This window comes from Doryrhamphus excisus, linkage group LG10 (genome assembly GCF_037039965.1).
Source record: "Doryrhamphus excisus strain RoL-2023G ecotype Guam linkage group LG10, RoL_Dexc_Guam_v1.1, whole genome shotgun sequence".
Classification (NCBI taxonomy): domain Eukaryota; kingdom Metazoa; phylum Chordata; class Actinopteri; order Syngnathiformes; family Syngnathidae; genus Doryrhamphus; species Doryrhamphus excisus.
In genome coordinates this window covers 13862155-13888826 of record NC_136366.1, presented here as the reverse complement: position 1 = coordinate 13888826, position 26672 = coordinate 13862155, and the positions used below count along the sequence as shown (strand labels likewise).

Sequence of the window (26672 nt, the reverse complement as noted above, 5' to 3'; positions counted from 1 at the left end):
ACCTTTATACCACATGTCCCATCCTTGCTATTTCCATTTTTTTTCCTACCTTGTGCTGAATAGACTCTGACAGTTCTTGTACTCGTATGCAATTACTGCTTGGGAATACTTAGTTGAAGTTAATGCATATAATCTTACATTGACATGTGCCAAGCAACACATTAACATTTACATACTATGTACATTACAGGCTCATTGCTCTGCACTTGCATATTAAGCTTAACCATCTCTAGAGTGTATTCTTAGCTTTAAGATAAATCTAGTTGTTAGCTACAGTATCTAAATGCTCACAATTTGAAGAAACATGTTTTAATTCTGTTCAGTGAAAAAAAAGTTCTGTTGATTTTCCTACTTTGATTTTCTCCTACAGCTTTGGATGACCACGACAGTGCTGTTGATGACAGAGACAGCGACTACCGCAGTGAAACCAGTAGTAGTTTGCCTCCACGTTACCATACCACGGCTCAACCCAACTCGTCTGTACACCAGTATCCCATTGGGCCTCGGCCAAATCGCCACCCAGACTCCTGCGCAGAGTCCATCCTCAGTTTTGACCTTGAGTACCGGGACCAGAGAAGCAGGTACGCTTACATCATTCAAACATGTACACCTTCATATTACTATATTATAAGTGTAGACGTTTATCTATCTCCCCTTATGTTTATCGAGATTAATTTGAAAGTCAATTGTAATAAAAAATATATAAAGTATATTACCACATCTGTCTCTTTAGTACAATATGTTCATGTTCATTTTACCGTTTAGTGTGTTTTGTTAACTGGCCCTGATGTTATAGCTAGGACTGTCTACGTTAATGCAATAACAAGTTAACAACTAAAATCCCTCTATTTTTTTTAATGCAAGATCAACATGTGCATGTCATGTTGAGCCACAAGTGGGAACAAATATTGAGCAGAAATGGACAAAGAAAAGAGTATTTTGACTGACAAGTTTAGCTTCAGAGCCCTGGCTGATGATTCTCTGGACAAAACCAAAGTTATTTGAGTTGAATTTGAGTCTCAAATGCCGCTTACTCGACTCAGCCAAAGAAACAGAAGAAGCTAGAAAATGTGCTGTAGCAGTGCAGGTATTTTTTATTGTCATTTATATGCGGTACTATGACATAGTGTCCCCACTTATGAGTTTTTTTTTGGTTAGGGCTGTCTTTCGGATGATTTTTTTTGCTTTGAACTGCGAGCTAAACTTTGGGTTACAAGCTGCTATTTCTTTAATTATGAGTTAATGATAGACAAAATGTGATTAAATATTTTACTCGATTGACAGCCCTATCCATCCATCCATTTTCCACGCTATTTATCCTCACTAGAGTCGCGGGTGCATGCTGGAGCCTACCCAGCTGACTTTGGGCAAGAGGCCGGGTACACCCTGGACTGGTCATTGACAGCCCGAGTTAAAACATATTAAAGCTACATTGATACATATATACATCCATATGGATACAATGAAAACTAACCTGTTTACCTGTATTAATGCGTTCTCAAAGAAGACTTTTAATACATGAAATCACGCACAGGACACATCCCGGCATACAGAAAACCATCAAACAGACATATTTTGACACAAACTATTTAAACACAAAATATTGTTGTATTCACAAATGAATTTATATACTGTATATTATTTGACATAACAAGTCGCAGGACCAGACAAGTTATAAAAAGCTTAATACTCTGGAAAATGCGGTATTTATTTTTAAAACATTTTTGGTTTAGCATATTTTATTATTATCATTTAAAAATCTGCTACATCAGTGGACACAATGTAATAAATCTCTACTGAAAAGGTTACTGATAAAGTTGTATTGACTATAATACAGCATGGGTGCACTTGAAGAACATAATACTGTCTTCACTTTTGCATGATATGTCTTAACATTCCATGTTTCAAGCTGTTAAACATGTTATGTTTGCTTGCTTTGTTTCTTGTTTTGCTTCTTTTCTGTTCTTGTCTCTTTTCCCATCCTCCCCCATAAATTCATCCTTAAAATACAATCACTTCAAACTTTGTTAGATCTCCAAATGATAAAAGAAGAGTCAGAATTATACCTGTAGATTCTGGCATGGGTTGTGACGATTGGGAAAGCAAATACAAAAAGCGGGGAAAGCCTCAGCTGAGTGATTTTTTTGATGAAGAAGAAAATACCAATCAAATGGCAAAGCCTTACCCTGAACAATCACAGATCTCAGTCCTTCAAAACACTAAACAAAGTGGCTGCATCCCTGCAATCTATCCTGAGGGCTATGACACAATTGATCGCCGAAGAAAGAAAAAAATCAGGGACCCAGGAGGGTTTCTCAATCGAGAGACAGAGAAAATGAGAGAAGATGCTTTTTCCTCAGACCTTGGAGTGCTCTGTGAGAAAAGAGGGGACATGTTTATGCTGCAGGTAGCAGAGATGCGGGAAGAGGAGGTGCGAAGAGTGTCATGTTCTGGGCCATACAAAAATGGTCTACTCTACAAGACAAGAATGTGGGCCAAAAATGAACTAGATACCACTTTAGAAAATTACGTGGCTTACAAAAAGGAACAAGATGCAAGAATGCAATCACAGTATGATTCTGAAGTGTATTCTGGAAACTATCGCTGTTCTTTTGGAGTAGATGAGGCTATCGATGACGCTGATTTTCCAGCAGAAGACATACCCAGAGGAATTACAAGACACATTAGAGATCAAAGTTCTTTGTCCCATGAGAGCCGTATAGACAATTCTCAGGGATTTCAGGAAAAGTGCAGGCGACCTAAAACTGTGGGATGGGTACCTGAAGCAATGCTTTCACCTGTAGAAGAACCAAGTGATGAATATGTAGACCCGATGGATGAGCTACAGTGTTTAGTTGAAACAGTTTCGGAATACCTTGCTGAAAAAGAGGAGGAAATTAGCAAATATGGGTCTCTTCCTAAATCAAGCAAATCAAGGCTATCATCTCAAGGAAGCAACAGAACAGATTCGGCTGGAGATGATCAGAATAATTCAAGTGATCCTAAGGGGGAAAGTCAATCACAAGCTCCTGCTGGAATTTCAGGAGTCAAAAATGCCATGAGCTCCTTATTCAGTAATCTCACTGACAGAGTTGGAGGAAGCCCCAAACAGCCCGCCACAAATACAAAGTCATCATCTGCACAGCCGTCACAATCTGGGATAACAAAACTTTTGTCATTTATTCCTAAATCCAATAGCTCTGCTCCTGTAGCTATTGTGTCTCCAGTGGAAACCTGCCCTGAAAATGTGTTCACTTTGCCTTCACAACCATCCTGCCAGGCCAACATAAAAGGGCAAAATGAAACAAAGGCTTGTACAATGAATCCTTCAAGTACAAAGGTGCACACATTGGAGTTTGGAGCCAAACCTCAGGCTAAAGGAAACTCTGTATTGGGGAAATTCAATCCTTTAAAGCTGTTTTCCTCTGAAGATATTATCAACTCAGATGAACACAATGAGGAAACAAAGCCAAATTATTCACAGTTCGATCAGAGTACTTGTCATCAAGGTAAACCGATGATGGTAGGAAAGACAACAAAAGAGAGCGTGTCTTTAACTTCTCAACCTAATGGTGCAACTGATTCTGGAAGCACTTATTTTTGTAGTCCTTTAAAGAAGTCATTTAGCTCACTGATAACACCTTCACACATACCATCTCAGAGAGCTCCACCTTTGGCAGTATATCCGGTATTTAGATCAGCCGAGGATCCAGGACTTCAGAAACCATTAGTAAATACTGAGCCTAAACCGCCTTCACTATCCTCTGAAAATGTCTCAACTCAACAACAACCAAAAACAGAAGGTGGGATGCTTTCTGGATTTTTGAAGTTTGCATCCATCGAAGATGTTCATTCCTCTGGAAACACAAAAAATCCACAGCAATCACAACACGGATCAACTTCAGAAACCTCCACTGCCTTTAAACAAAACACATCCACACAACAGAAAACCACTGAAAAGGGATGGTTCGCCAACATATTCAACAATACTTCTGCACCCTCTGGCTCAAACCAAAATTCTATCAACAATCCTCAATCTCAGAATAGCAAAGTTCTTTCCAGCTCACATTCACAACATGCATTAAATCAAAATGCAACAGGTCAAATGGAACCTCAAAAGTTTTTGTCTGGATTTTTTAAAGGGAGCTCCACTGACAATGCAGCTGTGGGGTATACTGAGTCCAAACAAGTAGGGATCCTATCTGGATTTCTTAAATTGGGTTCAAGTGGTGAGCTGTCTGACAATATGCCACAGCAGGGTCCTTTAAACAATCAACCAGCCACAAGAAATCCATCCCCAGATATGACTGCCCATGTTCCACCGCAGTCCAAATCGACAGCTTCACAGAGAGGAGGACTTCTCTCTAGTATACTGAGGTTTTCATCAACTGAAAATGAAGCACATAATTCCCAACCTTCCGAGGAGCCACGTCACAGAGACATTCCTGACACGGACCATTCTCGGCACCAGATTTCTAATGAAACTGAGCAAAATCAGCAACCACAGCAAAGAAAGTTATTATCTGGTTTACTTAAATTTGCATCAACTGAGAATACATCAAGCTGCGAAGTTCACCAGAGTCAGCAGCAAAGCAGTGTCCAACAACACCAGACAGTTTTGTCTCATCCTCATCTACCAGGACCAGACATCAGGAATCAAACATCAAGGCATCAGTTTGACCAACAGGATATAAATAAAGTAGCGTTTTCCCGGCAACAAACTGTTCCAGTCAAGCAACCACCATCCAAGCCAGGTGGTCTAATTTCTGGTCTTTTTAAATTTGCCTCTGCAGACAGTATAAACACGCAACAGTCCTCATCAACTGAACATCACAGAATTGTCCCAAGCTCATCAAGCCATGAACAAGCTTCAGAAAGAAACAAAAGTTCTGAACAAAATCAACCACAAATTAACTCAAAAGAAAATGCTCAAGCAAACGATTCTCCTAAACCAATCACTCCACAACAATCCAAAATAATCTATGAGACACAGCAACTGATTAAAGTACAAAATAGTCAGTTTAATCCAAAAGAGAAAGAAACCTCAAATCAGTCTGGTGTGCTCTCTGGTTTGTTTAACAAGTTAACAAGATCTGAAAACCAAGGCACAAACTGTCAGACGTCAACAGAACAATTGTCTCAAAGGGTTGATAAATATGCACTCTCAAATAATACGACACTACAAACACAGGCTCATTTTAATAGTACCCAGAAATCTTCACAAAACCACACAGAGAAAGAGAAGAGGACATCACCACTTGCCCGACAAGGGTTTTTTTCTGGATTTGTTAATAAAAATGTTCCTGTGGAATCTGTTGCCCACAGACCTCTGGAAAAGCCAGGCCAAAGTACTGAAGAAATCAACTCACCTAGATTGACAAAATGTGTTGCTAGTGATGTTAATCAAACCAATAGACCATATTATTTAAATCCAAGACCAAGTAGGCATGATTTCAGAAGTACGCCTGTGTCGATTGACACCGAGAGTCTCGACTTAAGGACATCGTCTACTTTTGCCAGATCTCTTCAGAATCATACAACTTACTCATCATTCAGTGCTGGTAATTTGCCTCAATTATATTGCTCTAGCTCTTTTCTACCAATACGCTCAATGGCATATAGTACAGGAAATATTAATTCCAATTTCCAAAGTCTTACCAACTCTTCGGTAATGATCGGCAATGAGCCATATACAGGTATGTGTGGAAGTATGCCATCATTGTATGGCTCAACAAGCCAAAACCCTTATGTTTGTCAAGTTTCTCCTTATCATTCAAGCCCCTCCTATGATGAAAACCAGTGGATCCGTGGAAGTACTATATGGCAGCAGTTTCAGGATGAATCCCTGGATTCTCAGATCCACAGACAGGATTCAGGATGTGTACAAAGTTATGAAAACACATCCTTGCAAGCTTTTCCTTCAGACCACGGTTCTCCAGTGATCAACCAGCCACTTACTTCCTCTACCACATGGCAGGGTGCTATTTGTCATGATGAGCAAATTAAGTCATATATGTCTGATGCAGATGGCACTGGTGATTCTTACCCCAGAAAAACATTTTGGAATAGCCATGAAGACCTGGGAAACTTACAGTATTCATGCAGTGAACAGGGAATTTTGAACTTGACAACTAAAACTAAACCGTGCATGGCAACACAGGGAACATGGAATGTATGTAATGACAGCAGCACTTACAGCTTGAATGGAATTACATATCATGAAGGCTATTACGAGGAGAATGCACCAAGCTTGTCTTATTCCGCGAATTGGCAGCATGGAAAAGATAATGGCACAATCCAGCAAAGTCAGTGTAATTTCAATAACTATATGAATTTTCCCTCGGTTGTCAATTATGACATGGAAGACTCTATGTACCTTGAAGACACAGAATGGTATCAACAGTGGCTTTTGCTGTTGGAGCAAGGAATGTGGTGGCCAGCTGAAGATGGAGACTGTGGCTACTTTGTTTATACTGATCATGAGTACGTTTACGCCTTGCTCACTGATTCAGCGGGTGAATATGTCTATGTGTGTGCCCCTGAAGATAATTCGTTGGGAAATGCACAGACATTTGATGGCTTTCCCAGTGCTATGCTATCCAGTGAAATGGTTCTAGTGTGTGGCTTTAAGATTCCACTTTATAACGAGGATGAGCTTCTCTGGTTGCCTGGGGAAGATCTCAATGAGTCTCAGCTCCTCAATGCCCCATTAGATTTGTCTGCTGCCTATAGAAAAGGAAATCAAATCATGAACCTAAATCTTGAGCAGTTTGCTCAAATGTTTGAAAATTCTTTCATTTCACCAGGGCAACAAGGTGTAGATTTCACATCTTATACATTAAACAAAGTTCGTATGGATCCGAGCCACATACCCGAAGACCCCAGCATGCATGTTATTGACCTTTCCTCTCGAAGTAACTATATCGGCCCTCAGTGGAACAGCCAGGAAAATAGGACATTTCTTGCACAAAAGGTTGCTGTTTCCTTGAATTCTACTGATGCCCAGAGAACGAATCAGCAGGTACTACACAACTGTTACCAGCCAAGACAGCAGCGTCGTTCATCTACTGGTGTTATTGTGAAACATGTGGATGATATATCAGAAGAGGATTGGAGAAAGAGAGTGACTCCGGGAGAACAACAACCAAATCGACAAGTCAAGAAGATTTCTTCCCTGATGTCATCTTTTGTGGGAAGAACCACAACAGTGGAATCCATTAAAACTAGCATATCTTCATCTAATCAAAAAGAACCAGATAATGCTGCAGATAAAAAGTCTAAAAATGTACTATCGTGTAGTTTACAAAGTGTAAAGTCAATGATCATCAAAGAAGAAAGTACCTCTGTAAAGCCAAAAGAAAATTCAATTAATCAAATCCAAAGACCAATCACCACACAAGGAAGAAGTTTGCCGACATTACCAACGATAACTCAAGTGAGCCATCCCTCAACACAATCACATTCCATTTCACAGAAACCTAGATTGTCGCGACAGACCACAACAGAGATCAATGTTACAGTGCCATTGAAAGACGAATCTCTAGTAAGAGATGGTCCTCCTCACCAATTTGCAGCTAATAAGCCAGGGAATATAACAGTAGAAAAAACATCTGAGCAATCACACCCTGGGTTAATGAACTTCCTTAAATCTGCGGTGGGAATTGAGGAACCCAAGCAAGAGTTACAGAAATGTTCACAGACATCTCCCAATCAACATATCAAGACTGGAAATAGCTCTGGCATATCATCAAGTGCTTCTACAGATAAAGAGACTACAGGGGTATCAAACATATTTGGGTCCATTAGCAGCTTATTTAATATCGAGCCGTCTACACCACAGAGACAGGACACACTTCGATCTGCAGCAGCTCGACCTAAGGGTATACAAAGACAACAAACAATGAACCAGAGTGGTGCACCTGAGCCAGGACAAGTGCACCACGCCCCAAAATCTGAAGAATTATATTCCACTTCTGCAAGGGGTGCTGACGGAACCAAATCACAACCTGCATCACATGCCGAACAGTTAAAACAAGAAAACAAGACTAAACCTTCCGGTGGCCTATTCGGGTTTTCATTTGGCGAAATTTTGACAGGATCAACAGCAGCTCCGCAGCCTGGACCTTCAACTCAACCAACCACATCAGCTACAGCTCCACAAGAAGAGTCACTCAGCAAAAGTATACTATCAGTGTTAAGTGGGACAAGTCTTTCACAATCGGCACCAAAAACTGGACCTTCCCAAGCAAATCCCCCAAATGCCATGCCACATCAAGAATTGCCTCGTACAAATTTATTGTCAATGTTTGGAGAATCACATCCTCAACCCGCTCCCCCTGAAACTAAGGCTAAAGCTGAAGTACCACAAAAGGAAAATAGTCTTCCAAAGGACCAGCAGACAACAGGGTTTTTCTCAATGTTTGGTGGTACAAACACTCAACAGTCTCAAGCCCAAGCAGGATCTCTTCTTGGAGGGATATTTTCAGGGACATCGAGTTTAACCGAAAGCCCAGTCAAGGGTCTGTTATCAAAGTTTAGTGATCCTAGTCCCCCTCAAACTGAACCACCAGCAACATCCTCTCCACAACAAAGAGTACAATCACAATCTCAACAACAAGGAGGGGCTCAGCCACAATCAAAACACCAGACTCAATCACAAGGTCAGCAACCCACCTCTGTTCTAGGAGGGATTTTGGGTGGGTTGTCTAACTCTACTGACGGTCCAAAAAGAACATTGTTCTCCATATTTAGCAGCCCCAGTGCCACTCAAACACCAGGGTCTGGAGGAAGTACAGCTGCACCACATAAAGAACCCATTAAAACTGTACCATCCATTGTATCAGATGTTGAAGCACCTACGCTGTCAACTAAATTGTCACCTACTGTTAATGTCACTAGCAAAGAGACACCACAGTCCTCCCAAAATCAATGTCCCCTTTCTAACAGCTCGGTACCAGAATGTATTAATAATAATACAAACTCAAAAGAAAGCCATGTGAGTACATTTCCTGCTATGACGCTGAATATTGGCACTGATGTGGGTTCTGTAGTTACATGCAAGGACATTTCATCCACAGAACCCAATTCTAACTGTACAGCTGTGCCTGTGAAAACAAACACTAATAGTGCAGCTGTAGGTACCTCTTCCATTAAAGAACCATCAGCTACTGGCCAGACATCTTCAAAAACAGAATTAATTTCAGACAGTCCAGCAAAAGGCTTACTTTCATTATTTTCCGGGCCTAGTACAGAGCCCAGTGTAAGCCAAAAAGACCCATCACCAACAGAGAATACATCTGGTTCGTCAGGGCCCAAGGATACACAAGCTAAAAGTATATTTTCTGTTTTTGGAACCGCTTCCCCTCAGCCGAGTTCTCAGTCTGGAAGTTCTATATTAGGGACCATGTTTGGAGGTTCTTCACCCCAAACAGCTACGTCTCAAACTGGAGGATCATTACTTGGTGGTTTATTTGGCTCTCCAAGTCCGCAGTCTACACCACAAACTGCCGGAGGCTCTGTTCCTCCAACAGCAACTCAAACAGGGACATCCTTACTTGGAGGATTATTTAGTGGATCTGCTCCTCAAGCAGCAGGGTCTCATACTGGAGGGTCAATTTTAGGTGGCATTTTTGGCACACCTGCAGCTTCCTCAGCACCACAGGCTATTGGCACGTTGGGTGGATTATTTGGTGGGGCTACCACTCAAACGCCAGTACCTCAAAATAGTAACTCTATATTGGGAGGTATTTTGGGGAGATCTGCTAATGCACAGAAGGGTGACAATCTGGCCAAAGCCTCTGTCCCAGTTGAGTCGTCTGGTACAAGTTTGGCTTCATCAGTCAAAGAATCAGTTTCACCTGCAACGTCCACTCCAACACCTTCATCAAATTTAAATGATGGCGAGAAAACCACTTCTTTTTCTGAACCTACTTCAAGTGTAACTACTACATGTGAACCACTTAATAACAGTATCACAGTTGCAGCTTCTATTGGTCAAGAATCATCTGCGATTGACATTGTCCCTAAAAACCAAGAACACCCAGAAACATTAGATCAAACCAACAGTACAACTCGGTGTCCTGAAGAAAACCTACTTCAAGCACATGGTAACAAAGATGATGATTACAATAAGACCAACAAATCAGTTCGAGCAGATAATGACACTGAATCAGAAACATGTACTTTAGCAGGGGCAAATATTATAGGAGATCAGTCTACTCAAGATAAAACACCACCTAGCAATGAAAAGGAAACACCGCCAACACCTGTAGTAGAGGCACAGCATAAGACACAAGAGGCAGAAAAATCCTTTGGTCATGAAACAACAGATACAGTTACAGGCTTTATGTCCTCCCTTTTTAAGCCAACAGCATCTTTGGATCAAAGTACTCAACCTCAACAGCGAAGTTCACTTTTTGGACTGGGAGGATTGGCACCCCAAGCTGCTACTAGCCAACCAGGAACCTCAATACTGGGCAGCATTTTTGGAGGTTCTAACACTCAGCCATCACCTTGCCATTCAGGTGATTCCCAGTCTGAAACTCCTTGTGCTGCGCCTGCTCCTGGAGTGTCAATTTTAGGTGGAATGTTTGGAGGACGAAGCACTGTAAAGCCAGATGTTCCCAAGACTGGTGGGCCATTACTGGGTGGGCTATTTGGAGGATCTGCTGCAGCAGCACAACCTGGCAGTTCTTTACTTGGAGGAATGTTTGGCGGAGTCACTGCTCAGACTGCAGGATCACAAACTGGAACATCTGTACTCGGCGGTATTGGTGGGGCTATATTTAAGGGAATGGGGCAGCCACCTAAGCCATCTGAACAATTGCCATGTGAACCAAAGTCAAAAACTAGTACTACTTCACATCCACAAGTTACGCATGAAAATGTGACACCATCTGGTATTCAGAAAGATTCAAATAAACTGTTGGCGTCCAGCGAAGAGGATCACAGTCACAGCACGGCTGTTGTGTCATCTGAGGCTTCTTGTGTAGACGCCACGGCGATCACAAGTGCATCTGACCCTACGTATCAAATAGATGGCACCAAAAAAGAAATGTCAACTGCTGAGCAAGAAGTGACTGTTGAGAAACCTGTTGTCATTGAGGAAGCGCCTAGAAGTGATGACAAATCTTCTCAACTTAATGTCCGAACTGATTTAAATACAACCCATCCAGCTGATCAGTTGCCAAAAGAGCCATCTCAAGCAAAGTCTTTGTTTGGTTTCATATCCCCACAGAGTGATGCAGGAAAATCTCTTGGATCTCTTTTTTCACCAACAGTGCCATCTGTTATTCCATCAGTTCCCCAAACGGAAGCAGGTAGCTCTCTTTTTTCAGGACTAAAAACACTATCTGGAGGACTATTTCAAGAGGAAAGAACAACTACGTCATTATTTGGGACAAAGATAGGATTTCCTTGGCAGACAGAGCCACCAAAACAAGATGGTGCCCCAGTTGTAACGTCTCAACCAAAACTCAATAACAAGCCAACAAGTGGTGAAACAAGTGAAGTACAAAATGTTTCCACATCTGATGCCCCCAAAGCTCAATTGGTAGGTTCCACAGATGATGTAGCCAACATCCAGATATGCATTTCCACCCCTGAAGTAGATTCCTCAACATCCTTGACCGTAAAAGATACCGAAACACTTGTAGAAACAAATCCCTCTGCAGGTACAACCAATGGATTGCCGCTGGACAACCAGTCTAAGAGGAATCTTTTGAATACAAAAAGGCTAGTAAAAGCATTATAAATGGCATCCTTTACCATTTATGATGCAGTTACATTAAAAAAAGATTTCTCTATGTCTCAACTTTGTAACCCTCAACCCATTTATAATTTAAATTAAACTAACATCAGTTTAATTTAAATTAAATTGTAGCATCCATTCATACCATTGCAAAACGGGATTCCATGGTCACACACATTTTACTATATTTCGTATTCATAAGCAGTATATATACAGTGAAGAAAATAAGTATTTGAACACCCTGCTATTTTGCTATTTCTCCCACTTAGAAATCATGGAGGGGTCTGAAATTTTCATCGTAGGTGCATGTCCACTGTGAGAGAGATAAACTAAAAAGAAAAATCCAGAAATCACAATGCATGATTTTTTAACAATTTATTTGTGTGATACAGCTGCAAATAAGTATTTGAACACCTGTGTATCATCTAGAATTCTGACCCTGAAAGACCTGTTAGTCTGCCCATTAGAAGTCCACCTGCACTCCATGTATCATCCTGAATCAGATGCACCTGTTTGAGGTCGTTAGCTGCATAAAGACACCTGTCCACCCCATACAATCAGTAAGACTTTAACTTGTAACATGGCGAAGACCAAAGAGCTGTCCAAAGACACCAGAGACAAAATTGTACACCTCCACAAGGCTGGAAAGGGCTACGGAGCAATTACCAAGCAGCTTGGTGAAAAAAGGTCCACTGTTGGAGCTATCATTAGAAAATGGAAGAAGCTAAACATGACGGTCAATCTCAATCGGAGTGGAGCCCCATGCAAGATATCACCTCGTGGGGTCTCAATGATTCTAAGAAAGGTGAGGAATCAGCCCAGAACTACACGACAGGACTTGGTCAATGACCTGAAAAGAGCTGGGACCACCGTTTCCAAGGTTACTGTAGGTAATACACTAAGACGTCATGATGTGAAATCATGCATGGCACGAAAGGTTCCCCTGCTTAAACCAGCACATGTCAAGGCCCGTCTTAAGTTTGCATATGACCATTTGGATGATACAGAGGAGTCATGGGAGAAAGTTTTATGGTCAGATGAGACCAAAATAGAACTTTTTGGTCATAATTCCAATAAGCGTGTTTGGAGGAAGAAGAATGAAGAGTACAATCCGAAGAACACCATCCCTACTGTGAAGCATGGGGGTGGTAGCATCATGCTTTGGGGGTGTTTTTCTGCACATGGGACAGGACGAGTGCACTGCATTAAAGAGAGGATGACTGGGGCCGTGTATTGTGAGATTTTGGGGAACAACCTCCTTCCCTCTGTCAGAGCATTGAAGATGGGTCGTGGCTGGGTCTTCCAACACGACAACGACCCGAAGCACACAGCCAGGAAAACCAAGGAGTGGCTCCGTAAGAAGCATATCAAGGTTCTAGCATGGCCCAGCCAGTCTCCAGACCTGAACCCAATCGAAAATCTTTGGAGGGAGCTCAAACTCCGTGTTTCTCAGCGACAGCCCAGAAACCTGACTGATCTAGAGAAGATCTGTGTGGAGGAGTGGGCCAAGATCCCTCCTGCAGTGTGTGCAAACCTGGTGAAAAACTACAGGAAACGTTTGACCTCTGTAATAGCAAACAAAGGCTACTGTACCAAATATTAACATTCATTTTCTCAGGTGTTCAAATACTTATTAGCAGCTGTATCACACAAATAAATTGTTAAAAAATCATGCATTGTGATTTCTGGATTTTTCTTTTTAGTTTATCTCTCTCACAGTGGACATGCACCTACGATGAAAATTTCAGACCCCTCCATGATTTCTAAGTGGGAGAAATAGCAAAATAGCAGGGTGTTCAAATACTTATTTTCTTCACTGTATGTTCAGTAAATTATTTGTAATACACCACTATACATGTCACTGTTAAGTGTCACCAGGAAAACAGGCATTCAATATTCTCAAGTTCACATCACTTTAGAGTGTGTGCATCATTTATAGACTCATCCGGAAAACCCGGAGTGAACCCACACAAAGAAGGCAGACCACGCAAACACCACACTGAGGTCAAAACAGATCCCAACCTACAACATCATTGCTATGAGGCACAAGTGCTGCCCATAGTATATACTAATGTTTCAACAATGGCATATACTGCTTAAAAATGCTAATTAGATGAACCGAAAGTGTCAGTCATGCTCAAAATTAATAATTGCTGAGCTTTTCAAGTAATAGTACAAATACAAGTACTTGATCTAATATGTGTTTGAGCATGGAATTCTGGTTCTGAAATGGAAGTATGTGTTTAACTTGTGCATTAATAGCACCTTTGCATATTTCATTGTCTACAATTAAATTCTGCTATAATTAATCGCGTATTACAGTTCCACAATGAAGTCAAAGAAATATCTGTGCTTAGTTTCCATCCATATTTCCTCATTGATTGACTGACTGACGTATCTAAAATATTTATTATTTGGGATGTCACACCTTTATGACATTGGTGCAACATTATAAACAAACAATGGCAGATGCCCAAAGGGCAAGTCAAAAGCAATGAAATATGCATTGTAACTGTGGTCAGGGATATACCCTTTATTGCTATAGGTTGCAGTTTAAGACATTTATAGACTTAACAAAACTGTATAGCCTATTACTATACTTAAAAGTAGATGCATTTGCAGTAAATTATGCACACGCTAACAGATTTGAAATTGTCATATGTCAATATTTTTCAACATGCCACAATCGCCCTTCAAGGTTTGGTATCTTTTTAGGTCATTATGTGCTGTGTATACACATTTGTTGTTCATGTAGAAAGGTTACTAATTTAACAAACTAGAGCTTTATAAAATAAGATCTCAAATAATAGTAGATCAGTGGGGCTTACAGCTTTTGTTTCAGCCTTTTCAAACGAAACTGATAAATGTCAAATATGTTTAATCATACTGAACAAGACAATCCCCACTTATCTAACCAAGCTAAAAAGATATATAATATTCCAAAAAACATAGCAATTGTTATTGGCGTAGCTGAAATGAAACAAAAAAACAAAATCTGACATTGAATATTTTCTCTCTTACCAATGTAGTCCAGCAGAAAGTAGTCGTTTTGGGTCATCAGGAAACCTGAGTCAGACCAGCTCCCAGCTCAGTGAGACTGGTCACGAGAGCACTGGCGGCTCAGAACTGGAGGAGTCTGTCCACTCCTACCACAGCACTGGCTTTTATCCCTCCAAAAATGAACCTCTGACTACAAACGTACAGTCTGTTATTGGAGGGAAGGATACACCTAGGCTGTCCTTGGAAGCACAACGAGGCTTGAAAAATGACACTCCAACGGAGAAAGGGTTTTCTAAACTCCAAAGGTACAATTTTTTCATCATTGAGCTTTTTTTTTTATGAATACACTCCATTGCAATTTGTCTGATCTGTTCTTATATACATATTTCTGTGACCCAGGTTCCACGATGAGGGGCCACCTTTACCCTTTTCTCCCTCCAGAGTCCGTTGGCTGAAGGCCATCAATAAAGTCAGGGTTCAGCTCCGGGAGGTATGCAATGTTTTTTCTTATGTTTCTAATCGTGTTGGAAACTTTTCCTTCTTTCCCCATCATATACACTTTATATAGACTACACGCATGCATACACACAGACACGACACATTTGGAGTCTTATACACTGGTTGAGTTTACCCATTCTGATGTTCATTTTGGGTTGTTATCTCTCTGCCATGTCTGAGTGACAAGCCTAGGCCATGTTAGTAGGCCATGCCCATGGGAAGCTGGCAGTGTTGTCCCTCAGTAATGGACGCACCGCTTTGGCTTTTCCAAACAAATGTACTTAAATGATGTAGACAGTTGCCTTAGTCTATAGTGATTTAATAAAGAAATGCTCATTTAAATAGGATGTACTAGGAAACAATCACTTGCAGTTTAACATTATCCTTTACTCTGAGCTTTACTCTGAGATTTTTTATTCTAATTGTATCCGTCTTCAACCTGAGTTTACAGCTAAATTGAGAGTTGCTCTATCTTGGCGGAATGACTGATTTGTTTTCCCCCTTCTCACAAAAGTTGGTACACCATTCACATTTCAGCAACTGTTTTATTATATTTACTCAAGAGACACTATAAACCTTGCGATTCTACCCAATTCACCATTCCCAGCAAGGCTCTTTTTCTAGCGGAGTTGAACACCTTCCACTGTGTCAATGTCCAAGCAGAAACTGTAGTAAGTCTCAATTTGATCAAAGTTCAATGCAAGATTTTTCAGATCAAAACACAATTGCTTGTTTTAGCATAAAGGTTTTTTTTTAATGCAGTCTTTTTTTACATGTGTTTTCATAACTACACATCAACTTAAATGATCAGTAGTAGCGGCTACAACTGCCGTCATTATTAGTCATTGTAGTTTCCTTAAAGTTAATGTTAAAATATTTTGAACCCAGCGTTTTGTATCATCTCGTCTTGTGAGCTGAGTGAATATTGTCACTTCAAGTAGTCTGTGTGCACCTTGTATAGCAGTATAGAATTACTATCTACTGAAAATGGCTCAATATACGTCCTTATTGTCTAACTTGCTGACAACACAGGTGAGTACCAAGATAATTGTGTCTTACTCAAGCAAGATGTTGGCAGTGTGATGGGCTGTGCACTGGGTTTCACTCTGTACTATGACATTATGAAGCACAGCGTCACACACACACACACCTGTCCGAAACTGGACCATTGGACACTAATCTAACATGATAATAATCCCAAGTACACCTCAGAGAGGAAGATGGCCATGGAGTGGACAAGTATGTCTCCAGTGGAAATGAAGGTGCACAAGGTGTCTAACATCCAATTCTGTGATGTTATCATGGAGTAGTGGAAGAGGATTCCAGCAACAACGCTCTGGTGAATTCCATATCCAAGTTGCAGGATAGTAAATGCATACTTATGTACACGCTGTACACTGACTACTATATAAAATTTCATATCAATATTGAAACTTGAGAAAAAGGGGTTGCTGAAATGTTAGGGGTGTACTCAGGTTTTGTACGACATTGTAAATAGATTATAAATGGTCAATACAATATTGGCTATAAAAAGCACAGAAGCGTTGACAATAAAAATGTGGCATAAGCATACAAGAGGGAAAAGCCTCAAATCATCTTTGTGGTAAATTACGCTGCCAGAGGGGAGTGAGAAAGCAGCCAGCATGCAAAAGGGCGGGAGAGAAGTAGAGATAGCCACATTATCATGTGTAAACTGCCGTGTTTGGTCTCCCACTCTCTGACTGCAAATGACAAAATTCCATCCTCCTCTGCAAGTTTAAAACGATGCCTTAACTCAGGAAGAACACCGAAGTCAATAGACGCCCGTGGAGGCATTTACATGGATTAAACTCATCTTCCCAGATATCGACAGGTTGTTCTTTTTAATGAAGGTAAGAAATTTGGATCTATTCTTGTATGTGAATAGTATTTGCAGTTGCATTAAGTACTGATTAAACATGCTTTATAATCTATAAGGAATTATATTGTGTAATACAAGTTTTGACTTTTTGGTGATCAGAGACAAACCAATGACCAGCACTCAGTCAGTTTAGACAAACAACATACAGAAAATAGTTGTTCAACGAATTACAATACAAGTTCCCAGTTTAGTCTCACAATTGATGTAATTTCCTTGCATAAATTCTGACTTTTTTTGTAATAATTAATGTTCCTGTGGTATCTACACGGCATAACAATCAGGCATAGCAGCTGGTATAGTAGAAAAAGAATGGCGTGACAACAGCAACAGCGATTCGACCTGCTGGTGATCTACAGTAATTGCTGTGTTCCAAAAGCATTGTAATTAGAGAGATCAAACCAGCTGCATTCCAGTTGCAACCATGATGCATAGTTCCTGTACACTGTAGGCAAGTCAACGTATGAATAGTGAAATAGAAAATAGACCAAAATATCGGTGGTCAGAAAATTGTCATATGATGGCCAAATTAATTACAGATAACTAAGTGGATTGTTATTCTAATGTATTCCAAAAGGATTAAATGCTATTTAGCGTATGCCATTTATGGTTTGTCAGCATGTGTGTTTTTGTTTCAGTTGTGATATTTTTTTTACTTACAGTAAACAAAGTCTAAACTTGTACTTTGTGATTTCACTATTTTGGGATTAAGTAATGTTTACACAATTCTCTTTTGTTGGTTGTTGCCAGGTACAGTTATTGGTTACAGTGATTGCTTACACCAAGCCGAGGATGTGTTGCAGGAGGTACTACAGTATTGTTTCCTCAAGTGGAAAAAGCTAATCAAGAGTGTTACTTCATTGAGATGTTCGCCAAAGGACACCTCAGTGGACAAGATGAGCCCCGCACCAAAGAAGTACCTCCACTTCCCTCCATGAGTCCCAAATGGGGGCTAAACCAGGACAACACAGAAGGAAAGGACAGACTTGAGTGCCATCTTGACACGAAAGTTGCTCTTATACAATCAAGAAAAAACACCGTCACTGATTATGCGTCTGGGATTGAAGCTGTGACTGATAATATACCACAGCTAATTAAAAGGATCAATAATGAAGACAATAAAGAAGATGAGGATGAGTGCTCCAGTAATGTAGTTGATCATATACTGAAAGAACTGAAAGGCATAAACAAGATCCAAGAGGAAATATCAGACCTAAGGCAGTATCTAACGTCTGTGCGAGGTTCAGTGGATGAGGTGTCCTGTTGTGTTGATGCAGTGCTAAGTGAAATTGAAGAGCTATACTCTGGCGCTTCAGCCCCACCTATTCCCAGTCCAGTTTCTCAAACTGGCAGTATCAGACGAGGAAGCCTGGGAAGGCAGAATGCTATAACGTCGCCTCTAAAGAGAGATAGAACTACACTGACAGATTGGAAGGAATGTGGACATATTTCTGGAGGTATACTGTCCCACAGAACAACTCATCAAAGGACTCTAAGTCACATCAGCTTCCAATCAAATGATCAAACAAAGAAAGAGAATGCATTGCAGAGCTCAATTATGCAAATTCTTTGTTCTGCAAAACAAGAACAAGGACTTCATCAAAGACGGGTTAACGAAAATAACACTTTTTTGTCATCCCATCACTGCCCGGATACAGAATTTCTCTCTGTTGACCCAGTTAATGACAAATGGCCTACGGAATATCAGCAGTTCATTATGTGTGGAGCAGGAGATTGTAGTGAGGAGGACATCTCCTCCTGTGCAAACAGTGGAGAAGAACTTCATATGTGGGACTGTTGTGCCACAGAGGAAACACAAAGCAGCACACCAGGTCATTCGTCACACACCAGTTCTGAACACCTCTCATTACTTTTTGGAATTCATTACAATTCCCCTTCGTGTTCTCCTGCTTTGGTGGACAGGGACAAAGGATCGCAAAATGATGGCAAACATTTGGCATGTGTCTGTTCTGTTAATTATCCCTACTCACGGAGTTCAGGTTACCAAACTGTGAATACTTGTGCAAATGCAGAGGACCAGGGTTCCTCCATGAGTGGAAGTTGCTCCACTGTACTGTTGACAGACTGTGATGATGGCTACTTAGAGACTCAGTCCTTGTGTGAGGATTGTCCATCATCTGGTGATACACTCGAACTGGGATCTGCTGCGAGTTTGGACAGGGATTGGACTGATCACAGTATCTCAAGAGATGAAGCAGAAGAATCACCAAATTCTTCAGAAATAGATTCTGAGAGCACAGACAAGTCCCCCACTGTAGGTTTTGATGTTACAACCTTTAGCAAGGCTGTACTCAGTTTCAGGTCAGCTTTAAAGGGGGCTTTGAAAAAGTTTGAAGGAGCCAACCCTGATGATCTGGAAGATGATAGTATCTCTGAAGCATCTCTATCCCTCAATAGACACACAGATGAAGCCACAGAGGGTCTAAGGACTATGGGTTATACAGATGGAGAAGTTAGTCTGACTGACAGTCACACTCAGTTTGTCCCAACAAAGGAGGGCAGTGAGGCCTCAACCTGTGTGGATTATGGAGAGACAAATGAGAAACTGTCACGTTCAGCTCAAGCATTCCCCCAAGAGCCTGATCCCTCTCCATCTATCCCTACTCTGGTTCACAATGGAGATATTTTACAAAGCAAAGAAGAATGTGAAACTGATTTAGAAATGTCTGGCCTTGAAGTTCAATCACCTCATTGCCCATCCATGCAGATTGAGAGTCTTTTGGATCCATTACCCAGTTCAGATGAAGTGTGTTTGAATTCTACGGATGAAAACAGCATTGCTGAGGAGACAGGAAAGCCCATTGATGCGAATCACAAAGCACGTATCGCTAATTTCCAGCGCATTCTGAAGGAAAAGAGACAAACTCATTACAGATTGTCCCAGTCTACTCAAGGTTCTCTGGGGTCTTATGGCTCTCAAGGGTCTCAAGGGTCTCGGTCTCAGGAAAAGTATATTCAAGGTAATTTGCATATTACCATAATTACAGAAAAGATGTATACAGTGGAATCTCAGTTTTCATCATTAATCTGTTCCACAAGGTTCTAAAAGGTCCGACAAGAAATAATATAAATCCAGTAAATCTGCTCCAGACACCCAAAAGTATTAACATAAAAGACATTTTACAGAGAGGATGATGCAACTATACAATAGAAGAGAGCACATTTTAAAGAAGTGCATTTTAAAAGAGCTGAGCCTGCATCTTTCCCAATGAAATGCTTACTGCGCAGCAACCAGATAGTGAAAAAGTATCTAGGCGTGTTGCACGAAGGAGGTTATGCATTGAAGGGAAATTTTATTGCATTTTTGCGTGTGTGCACACAGTTCAGTTGCAAACGTGAAAATTGTACAATTAAATACAAACACAATATTCGGTGTGCCTTGAGAAATCGGTCAAATTCATTGATCCATCCATCCATCCATCCATTTTTCCTCCGCTTATCAGGGTCCGGGTTGCGGGGGCAGCAGTCTTAGTAGGTAAGCCCAGACTTCCCGGTCCCCGGCCACCTCCTCCAGCTCCACCAGGAGGACACCAAGGCGTTCCCAGGCCAGCTGTGAGACATAATCCCTCCAGCGTGTCCTATGTCTGCCCCGGGGCCTTTTCCCAGCTGGGCATGCCCGGAACACCTCACCAGGGAGGTGTCCGGGAGGCATCCGGACTAGATGCCCGAGCCACTTCAACTCAACTCTAATTCATTGAATGTACTAATAATAATAAGTATTGTAATATAAGAGGACGAAGGAGACAGATAGAGAGTTGTTCATCATTTTGTGTGCATTCTATGACAAATAAACCACCCATTCACACATAATAAGGATGATGAAAAGATTCCCTTACCGGAATATGTCTATAGTGTCCCAACTCCAAAAGAACCACTATCCATTCTTCACAGAAGCACCAGTGTGTGGTTGCTTTGAGTACTCAAATCCACAGAGTAGTTTGTGAGAGCACTGTTTGTACTTACAGTAACTGAGACAGTGTATGAAAACCGGGTCGTACGAAAATCGAGGTTCCACTGTATACTCATCCTACATTTTATAAACGTACCTACTCTACATAAGTAATTAACCTTATGGTGTTTGCTTTACTTTCTTTGCAGAGACAGTGCAAGAAGAACAGGTTGATTATATTCTAATAGATTGTATCCTATTGAAGTTGTATTTTGTTTTGGTGTACTGTTTTTGTTTTTTATTTGTACCTTCAATTTTTGTCATCTGAGACATGATTATTATTATAGTTTGGTGACTAAAAAAAACATTGTTTTGTTGTCTTGGACTGTTTTTCTGCCCTTGTTTCACACCAAGAACAGTACGTTTGTGCCTGTGCTCAAAGGGTATTACCAAACATATACATAGTTTGTGTTTTATTTTCATTTTATTTAGTATTTATTCCATGTGACATCAGAAAGGTGAAGCTCAACCAAACGCACATTTCTCATATAACTGATTATCTGTCTTAACTGTTATAAGTGATTAATTTGACTAACATTTTAAATCTTGTAGGTTGGACATGATGAGCCCAATGCAAGACAGGCCTGGGTCAAACCAGGGTAAGTCATACTTACGAGAGGACATTGCGGTTCATTTTAAGTAGAATTTCCATGAAACTGCAAAACATATGTCTGTATTGATTAATGCAGTATGACAATAGTTATACAAAGTTATGACAAATAATAAATTGTGACATTTTTGTGTGTAAACAGCGATGGACCGGGACTTTATGGAATTGACAGCATGCCAGACCTTCGTAAAAAGAAGCCTATCGCTTTGGTTAGCGATGTGGTCAGTACCAGATTTATATTTCTGTTTTATGTGTATTGTGTATGTGACACTTTCTCCAAATCTGCAGGGATTTTTACAAGGATCTTTTATTCTAAATATATTTTGAGTCATGGGTCATGGGTGAAATGGAAAATCCATGGTTATAATTGTTGCAGTATTGAGGTATTGGGATGATCAAATAAATCTTGGTATCTTGATTGATGATTTAATCCCGGTTATTGAGGGGAAAAAAGGACCCAAAAACAAATATCATTAGTTGAATTAGAGTAGCTCTGATAATAACTGTAATTGCATTCTGTAAAATTATTTGCAGTGGAAGTCCTGATTGATGTACTGTTTGCAAAATAAATATGCACAAACTATTTGCGACACAGATAATATTGACGAAGTACAGGAACAACAAGTGTTATCTTTTGTGTCTGCTGCCATCATGCTTGTTAATTCATATGGCAAGTGCCTTGAACGCCTTCTGTTTTGCTTCTGACACAAACTAACTGCAAAGCAAGAAGCCAGAGTATAGTTATCATGCCAAATTACACCATGTAAATAAATATATAAAAACTAAACAGCAGGTTGGGAGAACCTGTCATATCTTTATCTGTTCCAATTATTGTTGTTCATGTGTTTCTGTTTGGGAGACTGTCACATGAGTCAGCTCTATTATTGACTTTGCTTTTTGGTTATTATTAGATTGTTATCAACAATTGGAGACATATATGAAATCAAGCTGCTAATTGTTCTCTCCCTCCTTTCTTATAAACCCCAAACTATTCTCCACAACTCTCTTGAATGCGTTCTCTCTGCCTGGTCAGGCTATGGTAAGTTATTGGAATCCAGTGAAATATCAAGTTGGATAAACAAAACACGACTTGCCTCAAGCTATAATATCTGCAGCATTTTTTTCTCTTTAATTAGAGTAGACAGTAAAACATTTGCATGCCCCCTCTTGGTCATAAGCATCCCTCCTTCTTGATTGTTATTATTTAAAGATATCAACCAATCCTCTCATATTGGCATTTTTGTTTTATATATCCAACTTAACCCATTATCATAATCCTTTCCTTAATAGTTGCTTGAAACTAATAATCCTCATATTGGTTTTCCGACTATCCCCTTGGGAAAATGACAGCCCTATTAACCTTCCTCCTAACTCACCACACTGGCCTCCATTTTAGTAAGATCACAGAGTTTCGCTTGGCTGTGGGTTATTTATATATTTATGAATGTAATCAAGCCTTAAGTATCATAACCTTTTTCCTGTTGCCTGTCCTTCAGTCCCTTGTGCAAGCCAGGAAAGCAGGTATCACATCTGCCATGGCTGCACGATCTTCTATCAGGGATGAGGAGCTGGTGAGTTGCTTGTTGTTATAATAACCTATAGAACCTCAGGTTTACTAAATGTTGAAGTTAATAATATTGTACTTTCACACCCTAACTTGATCCAAACAGAAAAACCATGTGTACAAGAAGACGCTTCAAGCTCTGATCTACCCTATATCGTGCACCACACCACACAACTTTGAGGTGTGGACTGCCACAACACCCACATACTGTTACGAGTGTGAAGGATTGTTGTGGGGCATTGCACGACAAGGCGTCCGATGTTCAGAGTGTGGTGTTAAGTGTCATGAGAAGTGTCAAGAATTACTGAATGCTGACTGTCTGCAACGTGAGTACACAGTTTGCTTTTTGATCTTTCTACGTCAATATGAACAGCATGGACATATCCATACTAAAATGGCGCTCGGGGATGATTTTTAGTAGTAAGAACTTGAAAGAGTCACTAATTATTTCATGATTAGGTGCTGCGGAGAAGAGTTCAAAACATGGAGCTGAAGACCGAACACAGAATATCATCATGGCAATGAAGGACAGGATGAAGATCAGGGAAAGGAACAAACCAGAAATCTTTGACCTGATCAGGGAAGTCTTCATCATTAGCAAAACTGTCCATTCGCAGCAGATGAAGGCCATCAAACAAAGTGTGCTGGATGGTACCTCTAAGTGGTCTGCCAAGATCACCATCACAGGTATCCTCTTTGTTTAAGGTTAAAAGCATTCACAGGAACTTAATTATCATCTTCACTCCTTATGTATTTTTTCCTTCAATGTTGTAGTTGTTTGTGCCCAAGGACTTCAGGCAAAGGACAAGACCGGTTCAAGTGATCCGTATGTCACGGTGCAGGTCGGCAAGACAAAGAAGAGAACCAAAACTATTTATGGCAACCTCAATCCAGTATGGGAGGAAAAGTATCACTTGTAAGTCACCATTATTATTTGTAATTCAGATGAAATTTGAATTATCTAAGCTTTTTTTGAAATATACTTTACATTTATTTTGTGTTTTTTTTGTCAGCGAATGCCACAATTCGTCAGACAGAATTAAAGTGCGTGTGTGGGATGAAGATGATGACATCAAGTCAAGGGTGAAGCAGCGCCTTAAGAGGGAATCTGATGATTTCCTTGGCCAGAGTATTATTGAAGTGCGAACCCTGAGCGGAGAGATGGATGTTTGGTACAACCTGGGTCAGTATGTTTACATGCGCATTAGAAGAAAGATGTAGTATTGTTTTATTTATTGGTGCATTTTAGCTGGCAAGTACTTGTAACCAAATGAACAGAGAGCAATTTGGTCAATGCCAGACCAGTTTTGCATGACTCAGCGCCACATATGGAAAGCTGTAATTAACTATGTTTTCACCATAGGGTTACAGTATACTGGAGTCATACCTTTGCAGTACGGTACTAGTGCCAAAACAATTACCAACACGATACTGTAGCAAGGTTTCCCATTCACGGTGGCAGCCTACAATGGCATTTTGACCACCATAGAAATAATTTAGTAACATGTGTAACATATAACACATATGTATATTGGGACTGTTTGTATAACTCATCGTATTGTAGTTTACATTGTAATCCTGCTTCTTAACACAACTCCTACACGGCCGCCCCTGCACCCTGCCTATTAAGTCAAGCAAAGTGCATCAGCGGCTGTGTTGCTCCATGATCACATTATATCATTACACACGTATACAGCTGACTTGGTTGTGCATTGTAACACATCTGTGATATATTCAATGTACAAAGATGTGTTCATTAGCTTTAAAATCAGAGCACAATTACATGGAGCGGAGTCATCACCAAGAATGTTTTTTTTTAATCCTGTGCATGTCATAAGGTGCACGCACACGGCACACTCATTGACACACAAACACTGATATTTCCGTAACGGTCAATTATGCAAATGAGAAAATCATGTGATCTGCAGGCTCCTCCACAACATTTAGTTAGACTGCATAGTTCCTCCAAATACTCAATACTATACCTATTTTTTTCCAGACTTTTGCCTCAATTTTATTACATCAGTATGGGCCACCACTCCGCCAGGGTGCTACTTTTCCATAAGTCAGTTGTTTGAACCTCATTGCACATGTCTCAGTTGCCCCGAGGGACCTTTTTATTCACCCAGGGTAGGATTGTCCCTCCAGGTCCACATTTATCTGCATTAAAAATGCTGCCCTAAGCTTATTTTATAAAATTTCAAGTCATTCCTGTTGTGCTCGCGGACAGTTTTGCTCATTTCAGAAAACCTCACTTCTAATCTGCTGTGTGATCCCTCTAGGAGTTGAAATGTTTTGCTAGGATGCGGCTCAAATTTTGTTGTTATTATAAAGGCAGGGCATTCTGGATCTGTCCCTTGTGCTGTTTTTGTAAGAAACATGATGTCTTTGGAAAAGTGATTGACTCCCTGTCTTTTGACCTACATCTTCAACTGTCTTTTGTGCTTTAATTTTACTTTATTTCCCACTAAGAATTGGAGTTAGACTCCAGTGCTGTTAATTGTTTACCATAGTTTATGTACGAAATCATGGTTAATTGAACAGTTTAAGCAAATAAGGTCTCCAAGTGAGAATGAAATGCACAGACCCTGAACCTGTCGGAATTGGATTATTTAGTGCTAATTTCTCCACTGTGAATTTAAAAATAGGGAGAAATTGGTTAATACACTGGTACATTTAAAAAATTGTCTTTTCCTTTTCTTCATCATGTGCTACAACGTGCCCTGTTCCCCATTCCTCCATCTGCCCTCTCCTCATGTGTGATTATCAAGCAGCTCCAGTTAGAAAACGACTCTTCCACCGACATGTATGAATTACCCTTAATGGTGAGCCTGTCAGAGCAAATAGCAAGGGAGAATCGCCAGGCGCTCCGCCTCCAGAAAAGCTCCCACTCAAGTGTCTTCAGTGAACAGACACAGATCCATACAGCCCAGTGACACAGGCTTGTGCACTTTAGTTTGAGGGCTTCTATTAGTGCAGCCGACTCAACCCCTCCATCACAGTGGGTGCAATGCTGAAAGACATCAGAGTGATAACCAGTGTTGCCCTGGAGCCTGGACTCAATACTGACTTTAGTCTGTCATAACAATTGTGTCACTGAGTTTGTGTTGAATTACAGAGAAGAGGACAGACAAGTCAGCAGTGTCAGGCGCCATCCGCCTCCAAATCAACGTGGAGATCAAGGGAGAGGAGAAAGTGGCTCCGTATCATGTGCAGTATACCTGTTTGCATGAGGTAATTTCCTCTTCTAGGCATCATTAGTTCAAACAAAATTTCCTGGAGCTATAATTCATGGGAATTATAGGAGTTAATTTTATTCCAATGGCGGCATGGCGGTCTAGTGGTTAGCGTGCAGACCTCACAGCTAGGAGACCAGGGTTCACT

General features: G+C 40.6%; 2 protein-coding genes across 17 annotated transcripts in view; both read left to right on the top strand.

The window, feature by feature from the left end:
* Positions 1-26672, top strand: part of LOC131106493 (protein unc-13 homolog B-like) — a 56961-nt gene that overhangs the window by 16409 nt on the left and 13880 nt on the right. For 11 of the 16 annotated variants that reach the window (XR_013629278.1, XR_013629279.1, XM_058055800.2 and 8 more), the window contains 12 exons: positions 371-581; positions 2032-11733; positions 14779-15054; positions 15149-15239; positions 21667-21713; positions 21867-21945; positions 23221-23295; positions 23395-23614; positions 23748-23975; positions 24063-24204; positions 24302-24471; positions 26407-26522. Coding sequence is in view for 14 of the 16 variants with exons in the window: in XM_058055800.2 (XP_057911783.2) it covers positions 371-581; positions 2032-11733; positions 14779-15054; positions 15149-15239; positions 21667-21713; positions 21867-21945; positions 23221-23295; positions 23395-23614; positions 23748-23975; positions 24063-24204; positions 24302-24471; positions 26407-26522 (11357 nt within the window). In the remaining 2 variants the exon portion in view is untranslated. Of the gene's footprint in view, positions 1-370; positions 582-2031; positions 11734-14778; positions 15055-15148; positions 15240-21666; positions 21714-21866; positions 21946-22757; positions 23197-23220; positions 23296-23394; positions 23615-23747; positions 23976-24062; positions 24205-24301; positions 24472-26406; positions 26523-26672 lie in introns of those variants that run through there. The other 5 variants (XM_058055818.2, XM_058055809.2, XM_058055791.2 and 2 more) reach the window with 3 other exon arrangements.
* On the top strand, positions 18010-21501 carry LOC144901152 (uncharacterized). Its single transcript, XM_078794315.1, has 2 exons — positions 18010-20125; positions 21264-21501. The coding sequence occupies exons 1-2, from the start codon at positions 18010-18012 to the stop codon at positions 21380-21382; spliced, it is 2235 nt and encodes a 744-aa protein (XP_078650441.1). The 3' UTR covers positions 21383-21501.